This window comes from Bubalus kerabau, chromosome 1, assembly GCF_029407905.1.
Source record: "Bubalus kerabau isolate K-KA32 ecotype Philippines breed swamp buffalo chromosome 1, PCC_UOA_SB_1v2, whole genome shotgun sequence".
Lineage (NCBI taxonomy): Eukaryota > Metazoa > Chordata > Mammalia > Artiodactyla > Bovidae > Bubalus > Bubalus kerabau.
The window spans coordinates 238720330-238738125 of record NC_073624.1 but is presented as its reverse complement, the minus strand read 5'-3'; the positions used below and the strand labels follow the sequence as shown (position 1 = coordinate 238738125).

Below are 17796 nucleotides of genomic sequence, written 5' to 3'. Positions count from 1 at the left end.
TGAAACTGTATTCGTTATTCTTTTGGAGAAGGAAATGGCAACCCACTCCAGTATTCTTGCCTAGAGACTCCTGTGGACAGAGGAGCCTGGTGGGCTGCTGTCCATAGGGTTGCATGGAGTTGGACACGACTGAAGCGACTTAGCACACATGCATACATTGGAGAAGGACATGGCAACCCACTCCAGTATTCTTGCCTGGAGAATCCCAAGGATGGAGGAGCCTGGTGGGCTGTCGTCTATGGGGTCGCAGAGTAGGACACGACTGAAGCGACTTAGCAGCAACAGCAGCAGTTATTCTTTGCTGTGTTACAAACTATCCCAAAACTTAGTGGCCTAAAACTATAATATATATTACCTCAAATAGTTTCTGAAGTCAGGAATTCAGTAGATTCGCTGAATCTTTCAGCTCACAGTCTTTCATGAGGTTGTAATTAAGATGTGAGCAGGATGTATAGTCATCTGAAGTACTGTTTGGGGCTAGAGGATCTACTTCAAGTAGATTCACTTACATGACTGTTGGCAAGAAGCTTTAGACCTCTCCATGTCATCTCTTCATAGGGCTACTTGATACAGGGTAAAGTAGCAGGGAAAACATGAACCAATAGATGGTATCAGTATAACTAGATTACTATATGAAATTAACTTGGATACCTATTTTTATATCACATAAAATGCTATAAACATAGGCTTAAATATAAAAGGTAAAATTATATAACTACTGGAAGAAAATATAAGAAAATGTCTTTGAGAAATTTGAGCTGGAAAAGTATTTCTTAAACAAGACCTAAAAGCATAAAATATAAGGTAAAAAATAATGGATGCAACTGTGTTAAATTAAGGATTTCTGTTCAACAGAGGATGTCAGAGACAAATGAACAGATGAGATGAGTCACAGATAAGAAGAAGGTATTTGCAATGTTTGAATATCTGTAATAAATAAGCAACTCCTGCACATCAACAAGGAAAAAGTGGAAAACACAATAATAAAGTGGCAGAGGATTTTAACTGCACATCTTTAATGGGGAAAGTTGAAAGACTAAAAAGTTTATGAAGAGATGATCAACCTATCTAAAGATCAGAGAAGTGCAAATTAAAAGAACAGTTGGATATTTCTATACACCGATAAGATGGGCAAATTTTATTGAACAAAACCAAGTGTTTGTAGGGAAGTTGTAAAAAGGAAATCCTTTTGTACTGCTGTCAGGAGTCTGAAGTGGAATGAAATAGCCACCTTGGAAAGCAACAGTTAGTTAGTGAGGAGTTGTATGTGCATACCTAGAATACAGCAACGCCACTTCTGGGTATATCTGCAGAGACTCTGCTGTACAGGTTTATGGGGGCGTATCCACAACAATGCTGCTTATGGAGGGAGCTCAGTGGAGGCACCCTAGGAGTCCATCATTAGAGGAATGGAGAAGTAAAAAAGTGCTTAATTCACAGTATGCAGAACTCAGGAGTTCAGAACCAGACCAGACTTACCTATAATGACAAGGGTAAGATCTTTTTAAAATTGTACTTCATAGGGTCAGAAAGTAGATCAGTGGTTTTTAGGGCCTGGGAAAAAGGGAATGGGGAGTAAGTACTAATGGGTTTGAGGTTTACTTTTGAGATGATGAAAATATTCTGGAGTAAGATAATGGTGATTGATTTGCTGCAACAGCAATAGGAAACTAATACAAGGTCTTGCACAAACCAAAAATAATAATCTGCTGGATCTGTGGAGAATAATTAACTCAACTTTCTGCATTGAATGAAAGCCTCCACCCCCCAAAAATCTATCTTGCCCCATAAACAGCACTTCGTTCATTCTCTTTGTTCTAAGAATAAGCATGTAGTGGCACCTATAATTTAAAATTTCCAAAAGGTAACTTTAATCAAACTCATTTCATAATTTTTTAAGGATAAAAATACCTCGTTCCACTAATTACCATGGATATTTGATTCCTGTTTGTATTAATCTGCTTGGGCTGTGGCTAACAAAATATCACAAGCTGGGTTGCTTAAACAACAGACATTTATTTTCTCACAGTTATGGAGGCTGAAAGTCCCAGAACAAGGTCCACTAGAGTTGGTTCCTGGTTGAGAGCTCTCTTCTACCTTGCAGATGGTTATCCCACTATGTCCACATAAGATCTTTCCTCAGTGTGTTCTTGAGGTGAGTGGGAAATGGAGAGAGCTCTCAGTACCTCTTCTCATAAAGATACTGATCCTGTCAGTTTAGGACCCCACCATTATGACCTCTGCTGCTGCTGCTGCTAAGTCGCTTCAGTCGTGTCCGACTCTGTGTGACCCCATAGACGGCAGCCCACCAGGCTCCCCCGTCCCTGGGATTCTCCAGACAAGAATACTGGAGTGGGTTGCCATTTCCTTCTCCAATGCATGAAAGTGAAAAGTCAAAGTGAAGTAGCTCAGTTGTGTCTGACTCTTAGCGACTTCATGGACTGCAGCCTACCAGGCTCCTCCGCCCATGGGATTTTCCAGGCAAGAGTACTGGAGTGGGGTGCCATTGCCTTCTCCCATTATGACCTCATTAAACCTTAATTACTTCCTCAGAGATCCTTAAACATAGGCACACTGTGGGGTAGGGCTTCAGTAGACAATGTAGCACATTCTAGGGGGTTCAGCAAATATTTGTTAAATGAATAAATCAATCAGTGAACCGAATTTCTCCTCTAGGCCTTAATCAATGGATGTTAGCAGTAAAGAAAAGAAATAATCCCAGAACTCCCAGTTACAAATCCTCTACTAAGAAAAGGGAATATGTTAGTTCCAAAGACTATTGTAACAAAATATCATAAACGAAGTGGCTAAAAAACAAGATATTTATTCTTTCACAGTTCTGGAGACTAGCACTTTAAAATCAGGACTGATTCCTTCTGGAAGCTCTGAAGGAAAATTTGTTCAATGCCTCTTCCTAGCTACTGATGGCTCTCAACAATCCTTGGCATTTCTTGGCTCGTAAATGCATCCCTCCAATCTCTGCCTCCATCTTTACATCATCTTCTCTGTATCCTCTCCTCTTCTTATGACACTAGTTATTGGATTTAAGGTTCATACAAATTCAGTATGATTTCATCTCATTTCTTACATAATTACATCTCCAAAGACCCTTTTTCCAAATAAGGTCACATTGTGAAGTTCTGCACACTATAAGGAATCTGATGGAAATTACTGGCAGATAGATTTACATCATTAAGTACATAAACAACACTTTCTACTATGCCTTATATAAACTGTCAAGGAACAAACTACTGAAATTAATATCTTATGTTATTTGACAATTATTATTGATACCCTTGCATGAGAGATGAGAGAAGAGAACAAGAGTCTATTGGACCCATTAGCAAATCAAAAGACAGCTTTCTGTGAATAGAAACTTACTGTAAATGGGTTCAGATATTGGATTTAGCAGGAAAAACTGCAAAGAAGCTATTAAGAATATGTTCAAAGAGTTAAAGAAAATATAACAAACAAGGAGGAAATCAGTAAACAGAAGTTATTAAAATGTGAAATTCTAGAGTTAAAATGTACTTCAATTAAAATTTCACTAGATAGCTCAATAGTGGAATTGAGACGTCAAAGAAAGAATCAATGAGCTTGAAGATTAGACTGGATCAACAGAAATGATCCAATCCAAAGTTTACAGATAAAAAGTACTGAATAAAAACGAACAGAGTATCAGAGACTTACAGGATAACGATAAGGGTTCCAGCACGTGTTAATGGGAGTCCCCAAAGGAGAAGACAAAATGAATGGGTAGAAAAATATACATGAAGAAATAATGGCTAAAACTTTTCCAAATATGATTTAAGATAAAACAAAACAGATGATCCAAGAATCTCAACAAATTCCAAGGAGGATAAAAATAAAGAGAAGCACATCTATGTTTATTATAGTCAAACTCCTGAAATCCAAAATCAAAGGGAAAATTGTGACAGCTACAAAAGAAAAATGACTCATTATGTAAAGAGAGAACAAAAGTTTAATTACTGGCTGATTTCTCAGAAACAAAAGGGTAGTGGAATGACATACTCAAAGTGATGAAAGAAAAAAGAAAAGTCAGCCATGAGTTCTACATCCAATTAAACAAGCCTTCAAAGATAAAGGTGAAATAAAGATATTTGCAGATAAACAAAAATGATAGAAGTTGTTGTGAGCAGATCTGTCTTCCAAAAAATACTAAAGGAGAGGATTCTTGACAATAACTTGTACCTGTGGGAAGGAAAGAAGAACATGGGAAATAGTAAATGTGTGGGTAAATATAAAATACTATGTAATTTTTCTCTTCTCTTATTTTCTTTGAAAAATACAAGCTTGTTTAAGGCAATAAATATATTACTCTATCATTTGGTTTATAACATATATAGTCTTAATATATATATAGTAGTAATATCGTAAAGGAAGGAGGAGATGGAGCTCTACTAGTGAAATGTGATATTTTTATCAGAATTAGGTCAGTATAGGAAGACTCTAGAAGACTGTGATAGGTTAAAGGTGAATACTGTAATCCAAAGAGCATGCATGTGTGTATGCACATATATACTCTTATAGAAACACACTAAACCTCAGAGTTGTTAAAATGGTAAACTAAAAAATATTTGTATAACCAAAGAAAAGCAGTATAGGAGAAGCCAAATAACAAAAGCACGTAAAAAACAAATTCCAAAATGACAAACACAACTCTAAGCATATCAATAATTACATTAAATTGTACTGGACTAAAAACTCTAATTAATAGGCAGAACAATCAGATGGGATTAAAAAGCATATTCTGTTTACAGGAGAAATACTTGGCTTAAAATACATCAATTGTAATAGGATGGGAAAAGGTATACCAAGCAAACAGAAAGCTGGAGAGTTTATACTAAAATGAATTTTAATTCCAAAAATATCACTAGAGACAGAGAGGGACATTTCATAGTGACAAAAGTGTCAATTCATCAAAAAGATACAAATATACTGGAAACTAACAAGAGAGCCCCAAAATATGTGAAGCTAAATTTGACAAAATTAAAGGAGAAAAAGATCATTCAGTAACTAAAGTTGAATATTTTCAGTATTTCTCTCTCAATAATTGATAGTACTAATAGGTATGACAAGAAGCAAACCAGAAAGCATATAGAATACATGAATACTATTAAACAGCTAGAACGCTTCACTTAACAACAGTAGAATATTCTTGAGAACATTCTTCTCAAGCACACATGAAACAGTCTATATAATAGACCATATGCCAGGTGATAGAACAAGTCACAATATAAAGATTGAAATCATAATTTAAGGATTGAAACCATATAAAGAATGTTCTTTGACCACAGTAGAATTAATTAGAAATAAACAGCAGAAGGAAATCTGAACATCTCCATATGTTTGGAAATTAAACATTAGGCTTCTAAATCAATCATAGGGCAAAGAAGAAATCATATTAGAAAATATCTTTAACTGGAAAGCAGGTAGAGCAGTGCATAGACGGAAACTTATAGCTTTAAAAGCTTCTATTAAAAAGGAAATTAGATTTAAAATCAACAAATTAAAAATAATCAATTAGCTAAGCTTTCACCTTAAGAAATTAGAAAAATAAAAGCAAATCAAACTCAAAGTAAGTTGAGTGAAGTAATAGAGACTATAGCAGAAATTAAAAGAAAAAAAAAAAACTCAGCAAAACAATAGAGAAAAATCAGTGAAACTGATGGTTCTTCAAAAAGATCTATGGAATTGACAAAATTTTAGTAAACTGACCAATAAAAAAGAGGAAAGATATACAGGTTATCAAAATTAGGAATGAGAAAGGAAACATCCTGAACCCTACAGAAATTTAAATATTATAAAGAAATATTATGTCAATGATTTGACAATTGAGCTGAAATGGACAAATTCACAGATAGAAATTACCAAATTGACTCAAGAAAAAATATAAAATCTGAAAAGACCTAAGTCAAGAAAAGACATTAAATTATTTAATTGGGTTACTAAAATATCTTCCTACAAAGAAAAAATCCAGGCCCAAATGGCTTCACTGATGAATTCTAACAACACTTAAGGAAATGATAATACCAATCCAACATGACCTCTTTCAAAACTAGAAGTGAATGGAACACTTTCCAGCTCATTTTACCCAGATACCAAAACTTCAAAGTTATCACAAGAAAATTATGAACCAATACATTATGAATATAAATGTTAAAATTCTTAGTTCAGTTCAGTTCAGTCACTCAAGTCGTGTCTGACTCTTTGCAACCCCATGGACTGCAGCACGCCAGGCCTCCCTGTCCATCACCAACTCCCAGAGTTTACTCAAACTCATATCCATTGAGTCTGTGATGCCATCCAACCATATCATCCTCTGTCATCCCCTTCTCCTCCCGCCTTTAATCTTTCCCAGAATCAGGGTCTTTTCAAATGAGTCAGCTCTTCGCATCAGGTGACCAAAGTATTGGAGTTTCAGCTTCAACATGAGTCCTTCTAATGAACACCCAGGACTGATCTCCTTTAGGATGGGCTGGTTGGATCTCCTTGCAGTCCAAGGGACTCTCAAGAGTCTTCTCCAACACCACAGTTTAAAAGCATCAATGAAAGTGAAGTAAAGTCTCTCAGTCATGTCCGACTCTTTGCAACCACGTGGACTATAGCCTACCAGGCTCTTCATGGGATTCTCCAGGTGAGAATACTGGAGTGGGTTGCCATTTCCTTCTCCAAGGGATCTTCCTGACCCAGAGATCGAACCTGGGTCTTCCACATTGCAGGCAGATGCTTTAACCTCTAAGCATCAATTCTTTGGCACTCAGCTTTCTTGGCACTCGGGCTTCCCTGGTGGCTCAATTGGTAAAGAATCCACTTGCAATGTGGGAGACCTGGGTTCGATCCCTGGGTTGGGAAGATCCCCTGGAGAAGGGAAAGGCAACCCACTCCAGTATTCTGGCCTGGAGAATTCCATGGACTATATGGTCCATGGAGTTGCAAAGAGTCAGACACAAGTGAGCAACTTTCACTTCACTTCAATTTCTTTATAGTCCAACTCTCATATCCTTACATGACTACTGGAAAAACCATAGCTTTGACTAGAGGGACCTTTGTTGGCAAAGTAATGAAGAATAGCAATTGTATCCAATAATGTATAAAAAAAGATTATACATTATGACCAAGTAAGGGTATCAGTAATGCAGGCTAGTTTAACATCTGAATATCAACTAATGTAATACATATAGTAGTAACAGAATAAAGCAGAAGTCTGCATACCACAGCTCATAGACCAAATCCAGCATGGCTTTTGTTTTTGTTAATAAAGTTTTATTGGAAAACAATCATGCCCACTCATCTACACGTGGTCTATAATTGCTTTCATTTTACAACAGCAGAGTTGATTGGCTGCAACAAAGATCATATTGCTCACAAAACCAAAGATATTTACTATATAGGCCTTTCTGGAAAATGTTGCTGACTCTTGGATTAAAGGGGAATAGGATAATCTCAAAAGATGTAGAAAAAGCTGTTGATAAAATATTAATATTTATAATACACCAGAAGTCAAATCATTTTTAGATGTGATTATAATAAGAAAAAGCATTTGATAAAATGAAGAAAATATTCATGAAAAAGCTCTCAATAAACCAGGGGGAGAAAGAAACTTCTTTACTTTGATAACAGCTACATAAAATCTACAACTAACATCATGCTTAAAGATAAGAGACACTGCTTTCCCCCTGACACTGGGTACAAAGCAAGGATGTCTACTTGTATTCCATGCTGCACCGGAGCGTCTAGCCAGTGCAATAACGCAACAAATATACAATCAGTATATAACCAACTAGAAATGAAATTAAGAAAACAATTACATTCATAACAGCATCAAAATTAAAGTATTTAATACTTTGGCCACCTAATGCTAAGACTTGACCCATTGGAAAAGCCTCTGATGCTGGGAAAGATTGAAGGTGGGAGAAGGGGACGACAGAGGATGAGATGGTTGGATGGCATCACCGATTCAATGGACATGAGTTTGAGTAGGCTCTGGGAGTTGGTGATGGACAGAGAAGCCTGGCATGCTGCAGTCCATGGGGGTCACAAAGAGTCAGACACGACTGAGTGACTGAACTGAACTGAACTGAAAAACGAATTTAACAAAATAAGGGCAGAACTGTACACTGAATATTATACAACACTTGAATATTATACAACACTGTCAAGAAAAAGTAAAGACTGAAACAAACAGACATATATCCCACACCTGCAAATTGAAGATTCAATATTGCTGTGGTGTTGTTCAGTCGCCAAGTCATGTCCAACTCTCTGCAACCCCATGCCAGGATTCCCTGACCTTCACTATCTCCCTATATTGCTTAGATGTCCATTTTTCCAAAATTCATCTATAGATCCAGTGCAGGCTACATGCATTACCATGCTTGTTTTTGGTAAAAATTGATAAGCTGATTCTAAAATTTATATGAAAACCCAAAGAACCAAGACTAGCCAATATGATTTTGAAAAAGAACTGAGTTTAAGAACTGATATGACCTAATCCCCACATTTACCATAAAGATTTGTAATCAGGATAATGTAATATTAGCCTAAAGACAGACATTGGTCAGAGGAATAAAACAGAGTTCAGAGATAAAGCCATGCATATCCTGTCAATTAAATTTCAACAAAAGTACTAAAGTAATTCAATGGGAAAAGGATAGACTTTTCAATAAATGGTACTGAAACAACTGTATGGTGTTAGGTAAGGATCTAGATTCTTTCTTCACAGAAAAAGTAACTTGAAACGGATCACAGTGCTAAATATAAGAGCTGAAACTAAAACTCTTCTAGAGAAAAATCACAAGAGAAAAATCTTTGTAACCTTAGGCTAGGCAAAGATTTCTTAAATATGAGTAATGGCATATTGATAAATTAGACTTCATTAAAGGTAAAAATGTTGCTCTTGGAAAGATTACTAAGAATGAAAAGACAAGCTACAGACTGGAAGAAAATATTTGCAAAACCCATATCTAATAAAGAATTTATATTCAGAATATATTAAGAATCCTTAGAAATAAAAAAGAAAACCAACACAATCTAAGTAACTGGCAAAAGAAACTTTAACAGAACTAGGTGATGAAGATATATGAATAGCAACTAAGGATATAAGGAGATGCTCAACAGTATTATTCAGTGTGGAAATACAGTTTTAAAATACAATTGTTTACTATTATATTCTACTACTATAATATATTCTATATAGAATGGATAAAATTTAAAAGGCTTTTGATACTAATAGCTTATGGTGAACAGTGTGGGATTCGTGATCTCTGAAGAAGATCCAGCTTCGGGACCAGGGACCAGGCTTGATCACTCAAGAGCTTTTGTATAACAGAGTTGTATTAAAGTGAAAAAGGGAAAGAGAAAGCTTCTGACATAGACATCAGGAGGTTGGAGAGGTCCCCGCCCCGCCCCCCACCCCCAACCCCCGCTAGTTGTAGCAAGCTGTTTTATGTCTGTTATAAAGTTATTAATCAGATATGAGAGACACCTCAAGGCTGAGGGAAGTTTCAACAGGCCCCTCTCCCACAACATGCATTTTTGAGATAGGATGGCACGAGGTGTATCATCCCCAAGCCATAAAACAATTGATATGAATACTGGTTTGTTGAGCTATTATCAGCCCAAGGTTTGAGAAAAGGAAAAAAGTTAGGCTTAGGTGAAACCATTTTGAAGAAAGGCAAATTCCAAAGCAAATACATAGTTTCATTAACATAGCTTAAGACAAATATTTCCATAAGAAAAATGCATTGGTTAGCTCAGTCAGTCAATTAGTTAAGTCAATTCAGTCACTCAGTCGTGTCCGACTCTTTGCGACCCCATGAATTGCAGCACGCCAGGCCTCCCTATCCATCACCAACTCCCGGAGTTCACCCAAACTCATGTCCATTGAGTTGGTGATGCCATCCAGCCATCTCATCCTCTGTCGTCCCCTTCTCCTCCTGCCCCCAATCCCTCCCATCATCAGAGTCTTTTCCAATGAGTCAACTCTTCACATGAGGTGGCCAAAGTATTGGGAGTTTCAGCTTAGGTTAGCTCAAGGTTTGAGAAAAGTTAAGTTCAGGTGGAACCAGGTGCCTTCATAGCAAATCAGAATTTTAAGAGACACTTGCAGCCTATTTTCTCCGTTTGGAGACCCCTGGCCTTCCTGTCTGTTACCCTCTCAATACCAAATATTGAAGAAGAGGTAAAGAAACCAGGACCCTCATATGTTATGGGTAGGAATTTAAAATGACACATTTTGCAAAGTAGTTTGGAAGTTTTGTAAAATGTTATGCATAAACTTACCACATAACCTAGCAATTCTGCTTCTGGGTGCCTACCCACGTGAGATGCAAATCTATGTCCCCACAAATATTTGTACTTGAATAAACATCATATTCATGGAGGCCAAAACCTAGAAATACTCCAAATGCTCATCAACCAGTCAATGGATAAGCAAAATGAATGGGAAACATCTTAAACAAAACATCCCTGTAATAATTTGGTATTTCCATACTATGGAATACCATGCTGTAATAAAATAAAGAATTATTGATACATTAGATGAACCTCAAAAACATTATGCTAAGAAGCCAGACGTATATGCCTACATATTATGTGATTCCATTAATATGAAATTTCTAGAAAATGCAAAATTATAGAGACAGCAAGCATATATGTGGTTGTCTGGGGTTGAAGATGGGAGCAGATACCGTTTGCACTGCTGTCACAGAGGACTGTCAGATCACTTGCTTTAAATTACTAATTCAGACTGGAGTATATGAACTAGTCTTGCACAAAATCTAACATGATTTATTTCTCTGCCTCTTTCATTAGCCTTTGTTTTGTCAGTGGTTCTCAAAGTGCAAAGCTGCCCTAGTGGTTCAGCTGGTAAAGAGTCTGCCTGCAGTGCAGGAGATATGGGTTCAATCCCTGGGTCGGCAAGATACCCCATCAAAGGAAATGGCAACCCACTCCAGTATTCTTGCCTGGAGAATCCCATGGACAGAGGAGCTGGACAGGCAACAGTCCATGGGAACATAAAGAGCCTGACATGACTGTGCAACTAGCTTGGTCAAAGTGTGATTTAGGGACGGACTCTTTCAGAGTTCCTGCTAGGTTAACACTACTTTTAGAATAAGTCTTAGACAATATTTGCCTTTTTTACGTCATACACTCATGAGTGTATAATGAAGCTATCTAGAGCCTGTATGACCTGAATCACAACAAACTGAATGCAGAAGCAGCCATGAGAATCTAAAAAAAACCCTAAGTTAGACATTAGATTCACAATTCCACTCTTCTAATTTGGGGGGGAACATAGTTTTATCATGAAAATGTGTTATGTTAATATGTAATGGGTTTATTATTGATACTTGAATTGATAACTATTTTTAAGTCCTCCAGTTTTTATTTATAATATGGCAAATATTGATAAATAAAACCACATAAATAAAAGCTCTTTGGAACCTTCATTTTTGTGGATATAAAGGATTCCTGAGATAAAAGTTTTGAGAACCACTGCTCTTATCTACCTTCCAGTTGTAAGAACTCCTCTTTGCCACATTTGACGACAGGGTATTAGAAAGAGAGCTGGGTTCAGGTCTTCTTTGAGAGCTAACTTGTCCTGGTGACAAAATAATTATCTGCTTCAAGATAAATCTATAGCTTTTGGTCAGGACATTACTTAGAAATGTAACAAATGTTAATACAAGATTTCTTTCTTTTTCTTGGTGATATTTAAGGGAAACAAACACAGTTCTAGATAAAGAAGAGGCAAAAAGAATGCAAAGAACTTGAACCAATGCCTAGATAAAAGTAAGCCCCTAATATAGCTAGTGATTATTATAGACTATGCTGCTGCTGCTAAGTCGCTTCAGTCGTGTCTGACTCTGTGCGACCCCATAGACGGCAGCCCACCAGGCTCCCCTGTTCCTGGGATTCTCCAGGCAAGAACACTGGAGTGGGTTGCCGTTTCCTTCTCCAATGCATGAAAGTGAAAAGGGAAAGTGAAGTTGCTCAGTCCGACTCTTCGGGATCCCATGGACTGCAGCCTTCCAGGCAAGAGTACTGGAGTGGGGTGCCATTGCCTTCTCCGATTATTAGACTATGGCAGTCTTCATTCATTCAGCAAGTATTTATGGAATGTCTACTATACACCAGGCTCCATGACTGGCGTTGGCAATTCAGAAATGAACAAAACGCAGTCTGTCCTCAAGGAGAATACAAGTCCCCTACACACCAACCTTCAAGTTGCAAAATTTTAAAGATGCAAACGTGTTTTTGCATGTCCAATCACGGAAGTCACAAGTGAAACTGCAGCTTACTCTTTGTCTCCTATTGCTGACAACACTGCAGTTCTACAACTTCCCACTTTTCTTGTTTATTCCCTTGATGCCTGCCCCTGTATGCCAGTCTTCACACTGTTCTACCATACTTTTCAAGGTACACTACTATAAGATTAAAAATGTTTTATTTTTGTTTTATGTATAGTTGGGTACCTAGGATACCTCTGCTGGGTACGTCTGCTGGACTTACAAATTCAATTTATAAAGGTGCTCTGGGAACATTCCTATGCACTGGGCTTGCTGTAAAGCAAAGTCAGGAAGGCAGGAGAATAATGACAAAGAGATACATAATTACAAATTGTGGTAAGAGCTTTAAAAGAAGTGATAGAGATACGAGGCCATAAAGGAGATTTGACCTTATTTTCCGAGTCAGAGAACATGTCTTTGAGGAAGTGCTAGTTGAACTATTTGAAATGCCAGAAGGAGATGTTAAGGAGACACAAGGGAAAAATACAACTGAGGGCATATTCAAACATCTCTGAAGCAGTAGAAATGATGAGAGGTAGCAGTAGTTGAAGCTGGAGCTAGTGATTAAGTAGGAGAACTAGAGCCCAAGCCATTTGAGGCCTTATGGATTCTGCCAAGAATACTAAACCCTTAATGTCTGACCTGTGGAATGTCCTGAGAAGATTTTTGGGGGCCGGAGCGGCGAAGGTTATGAGAAGACTAGAGTTGTATTTTTCAGATTCTTGGCAACTGGAGTGTAGTGGTACCAAAATGAAAAGCAAGAAAACTATTTACTAATATACAGCTATAGCAGTATCCAGGTGAAAAGATGATGTAAGATCAGAAAGGAGTAATGGGAAAAACCGAAAGAGGTGGAAGAATTTGGGATGTGTTTTGGAAGTACGAGTGGTGTATTTCTGCCCACAGGAGTGGTGATTAAAGTCTAGCACTAATGGTTAAGTCCAACACTCTTCCCTGCAAAATTAAGTAATGAGGTTATTGAGACGTTGCAAAATTTGCCCTTTCCCGTGGCATAAATCCAAAGTCCCCCTTGAGGGTCGGGGTCCATGGGTTATTCCAGAAGCACAAACTGCGTATACAAGGCCAGGATCTCCAGCTCTAGTAAATAACTCACGAGACTTTACCCCTTGGAGGTCATGGCTTCGAACAGCTCTGTTTCCGGGCAACGCCATTGTCGGGCGCTCTGGGCGGGGGAGGGGTAACTAAGGACAACGGCCGGAAGAGAACTCCGGAAGAGAGGGAGAGTCAGACGGGGAAAATAGGCAGCACGTGTCACGGCCCAGGCCATCAAGAGTGATTCGAGGGCTCCGCACAAGAGGAGCGCGGAGGTCAGGCGGGGCCGGAGAACGCCCCTATGATTGGCGGGCCGGGGTACCAGAACGCTTGTGATTGGGCGAGGCCAAGACCAAGGACTGCTTTTTGAACCGCGTAGGGTTCTGGGTAGCAAAGACCTTGGAAGCGTCTTAACTGAAAGGGGTAGGGGGAAGGTCGCCAACAAACGGCTGAGCTCACAATCCGTCCTGGGACCAGGCCGGGGCGTCCCCCTCCCCCCATGGAGAGAGCCAGGCCGGAGCAGCCGCCTCAGCAGCGCCAACTGCCGCGGGCGACCCCGTCGCGCCCGCTGCACCCTGCTGCGCCCCCGCTGCCCGTCGAGGGCGCCTCCTTCCGGGCAGCGGTCACGGAGCCCTCTCCGTCGCCGCCCACCCCGTGGGCGGCCGCCATTGCGACCGTCGCCTCGTCGTGTGGGGAACCCTCTGCGTCGGGCGTACAGCCAGCGGCACGACGGCTGCTGCAGGTGAAGCCGGAGCAGGTGTTACTGCTGCCACCCGGGCCACCACTGCCTCAGGCCCGGGAGGAAGGCGCCGCCACCTCTCCCGCGCAGGCGCGGCTGCTGCAGCTGAGGTCCGAGCTGCTCCTGCTGCCGCCGCCGCCCCCCGCATCTGAGGGCATCCCCTGCAGGCCTGAGTTGCACCCGTTGCAGCCCCGAGCGCTGCACGTTAAGGCGGAGAAGCAGGAGCCGGGACCCGGCTTGGATCTGTTGGCTGGGCCTCGGAGGGCCGTCGAGGCGTGCCCTAAAACCTCCAGGAGGGTGAAGGCAGAAGGCTCTGGGCCCCTCAACAGCCGCCGAGGGGAGGAGAAGAAGGGCAAGTTGGAGGCAGAGGAGATAGTAAGCTACGCAGCAAAAGGCGAAGAAGGCAAAAGCCTGGCAGTCCTCAGAGAAGGAGTCATCAAAACGGAGGCGCCTGAGAGACTTCGAGAGGACTGCAGGCTCAGTACAGAGCCCGCGTCCAATGGCCTGGCCCATGGCAGCAAGGATGTCATCCTGACCCAGCCGTCCAGTGCCTTTGGGCCACATCAGCAAGACCTCAGGATCCCTTTAACTCTTCACACCGTACCCCCTGGGGCCCGGATCCAGTTTCAGGGACCTCCACCTTCAGAGCTGATACGATTGACCAAGGTCCCGTTGACACCAGTGCCTATTAAAATGCAGTCCTTACTGGAGCCTTCTGTAAAAATTGAAACCAAAGATGTCCCGCTCACGGTGCTTCCCTCAGATGCAGGTATTAGACAGCAGGGGAATCAATCTGGTTTTCAGACTTCGTCTATTGCCCATAGCTGACATATCAGCTGTTGAGAAGCCTAAACTAGAAAAATAAAATCATGGATTCAGGGCAAAGTCTGCACAGGTATCACTTCTGACTTGTACATATACCAGTAAAATACACTAACACGTTCAAGATTCCCAAACATTAAAAATAACCTATGTTTTTAAAGGTCCATTAAATGAGATTTAGGTGTGACTAATGCTTATACACAAAAATGGAAATAGTCTTTCTAGGTAAATACAACATTATCAGTTTATATTGCTGCAGATAATCAACATTTTAAAATGTTGTATGATAGTAGCTCAGTGTTTTTACGTGTATTAATAAAAAAAGTTTTAAGAAAAAGGAAAGTTTATACTGGATTTATAAATGATTTATCTTTTTTAAAAACGAAGAGTAAGCATTTTCTAGGAGAAAAGACTACATAATTAATTGTAACAGTATTCTAAAAGCTAAGGACTTACAGAAATACAGAAAATGAAAGTAGAATAAAAGTTTTCAAATAAAGGACCATAATTATAGTAGTAACAATTAAAAGTAGACATCTTATTTCTATCCATTATTTCCAAATACATAGCTAGAAAATTCTTATTTTAAGATTTAATTCAGACAGACTATTATGCCCGTAAATGTGGAAATTCACATTAATCTTCACTTTATATTTTCATTAATTTTATATTAATGTATTAATGTATTCTTATTTTCTTTATTGAGTCTTCCTTCCCTCCCCCCCACTTGCTTTCCACCTCCCCCCTTGCTTTTCACGTTTAGTAATTTTTAAACTTTGTTTTCATTTTCTAAAGGAGAGAAAGGGAAAACTTTCTTTATAATACTTGTTTCATCCTTTGTGCATTTAAAAATTTTATATGTCAAGTAACCTTAAGATAAAGAGAATATATGAACTTTATAGACAGTGGCTTTTGATGAATTATATAAGAAATGTGACTTTAAACAGCTTCCTTTATTGTAATTTCAGTTGCCCCTGTAACTTTCAAAAAGTCACCTTTATTATTTTCCTCTTTTTTCCATGGGACTAGTATTAATGACCCACCTTGGCAGGTGCTTCACTTTAATAATGAAATATAACTAACACTATAATATTATAAGTATTTTTGCTTGAATGGGCACTCCAGCGGCATGTAGGTGAATTCCTTTAAACTTTTAGGGTACACCCACCTAGTGCTAGGATTATAGTCATGAATAAGTTATAGTTCCTGTTCCCCATTAATAGAATATGTTTAGTGGGAAATAAGCCAAATGTTAATTGTTGTTAGAAGCATTAATATAACTCAAGGAAGTAATAAGACAGCATTTTACAGTGTCTTCAATAATAATATTCTTTCTGAGGAAAAGAACAATCATTCTAAACCACAGTTTAGAATGCTGAGTTCAAGGGTTATGAGGAATTCTGGAATACTGGCAGTTCTTTGGCTATATTGAAGTGAATATTTTCTCCATATATTTAAAAAGTAAATATAGTTGGAGGTGCACTTCACTTTAAAATTGTGTGTGTGTGTGGCACATTAATTTAGTCTTTTAATTTTTGTCATGTAGGAATACCAGATACTCCCTTCAGTAAGGACAGAAATGGTCATGTGAAGCGACCCATGAATGCATTTATGGTTTGGGCAAGGATCCACCGGCCAGCACTAGCCAAAGCTAACCCAGCAGCCAACAATGCAGAAATCAGTGTCCAGCTCGGGTTAGAGTGGAACAAACTTAGTGAAGAACAAAAGAAACCCTATTATGATGAAGCACAAAAGATTAAAGAAAAGCACAGAGAGGAATTTCCTGGTAATCAAATGAAATGAACAAAGCCTCTTTCTAATTTCTTTTAAATTTATTTATTTAGGTAAAGAATAGGTTAGGATGAGATTGAAAGACAAAATGTAATTTTTTTCTGGTCTGATACGTACAATAGAGAAAATTGTGGTTAATATTATAGTAATGATTGAATTGATACTGGACATAAGTTTTCTTAAACAGAACAAAGTAGAACGATATCTGGTCTCATATTTGCCAACCAACGCAAACCTGATCTGGTCTTATATTTGCCTACTAATGCAAACCTGGGGATATACAGTTTTACAGTGGTTTTGATTTAATATAAAAATATAAATTTAATGATGGTGAAGCTCCAGAGTTCTATGCTATGATATTTCAAATATATTAGCAAATGAAGTGTTCAGCTCATAGCAACAGAAAAAATATGCAGTGCACACTGCAGGCATTAGCACCAAGCTCCATTTTAATATTATATGGTTATCAGAATCTAGTCCTGCCTCCTGCCTGATAAATTTATCCTCATCATGATATAGTTTGAAATAAATTCTGACTTTCTCCCCAGCAGTGAGGACATTGTTATTAAGCTTGGTAAAAGCTTCATATATGTTGGTATGACCAACACATTGTGCGTGGAGGGAAAAGAATTTTTTTCCTAAAGTAATAGCAGAGAGATTCAGGCTGGGAATGGTCAGAGTAGTGGTTAAGGAGAACCAGTGATACTCTTGGTTGGCAAAAACTGCCATAACTCCATTTTTCTGAGTTTAGAAGGAAATTGGGTGGTTTGTAGATTTGGAGACTGCCAAGTCTAAGAGGGTGACTTTTCCCAAATAAGGCATAAAAATAGTGACTGGTCATTAATAACTGCTTCATTGTAAGACATAGATAATTGTATCTTACAGAAAGTAAAAAAAATGGGAGGAGACAAATAGCGTCTTACTGGGGCATTTTTTTTTTTTTTTAATGGGTAGAGGAAAAACTTTGGAATTCAGACTCAGTGCCTTTAATGTTGATTTTACTGTAAATTCATTATGTGTCTTTGGAGAAAAGACATTTACTCTCGGTCTTCCTTTGAATTATTAGTTACAACATTG

General features: G+C 38.8%; 1 protein-coding gene across 3 annotated transcripts in view; it reads left to right on the top strand.

Moving 5' to 3' along the window:
* The first annotated feature begins 13753 nt into the window (after window positions 1-13753).
* The window catches only part of SOX30 (SRY-box transcription factor 30), a 43269-nt gene continuing 39226 nt past the window's right edge, over window positions 13754-17796 (top strand). For 2 of the 3 annotated variants that reach the window (XM_055560662.1, XM_055560665.1), the window contains exons 1-2: window positions 13754-14875; window positions 16475-16714. In XM_055560662.1, the coding sequence (XP_055416637.1) occupies window positions 13867-14875; window positions 16475-16714 (1249 nt within the window). In that variant the 5' untranslated portion in view covers window positions 13754-13866. The remainder of the gene's footprint in view (window positions 14876-16474; window positions 16715-17796) is intronic. The other variant, XM_055560664.1, reaches the window with a different exon arrangement.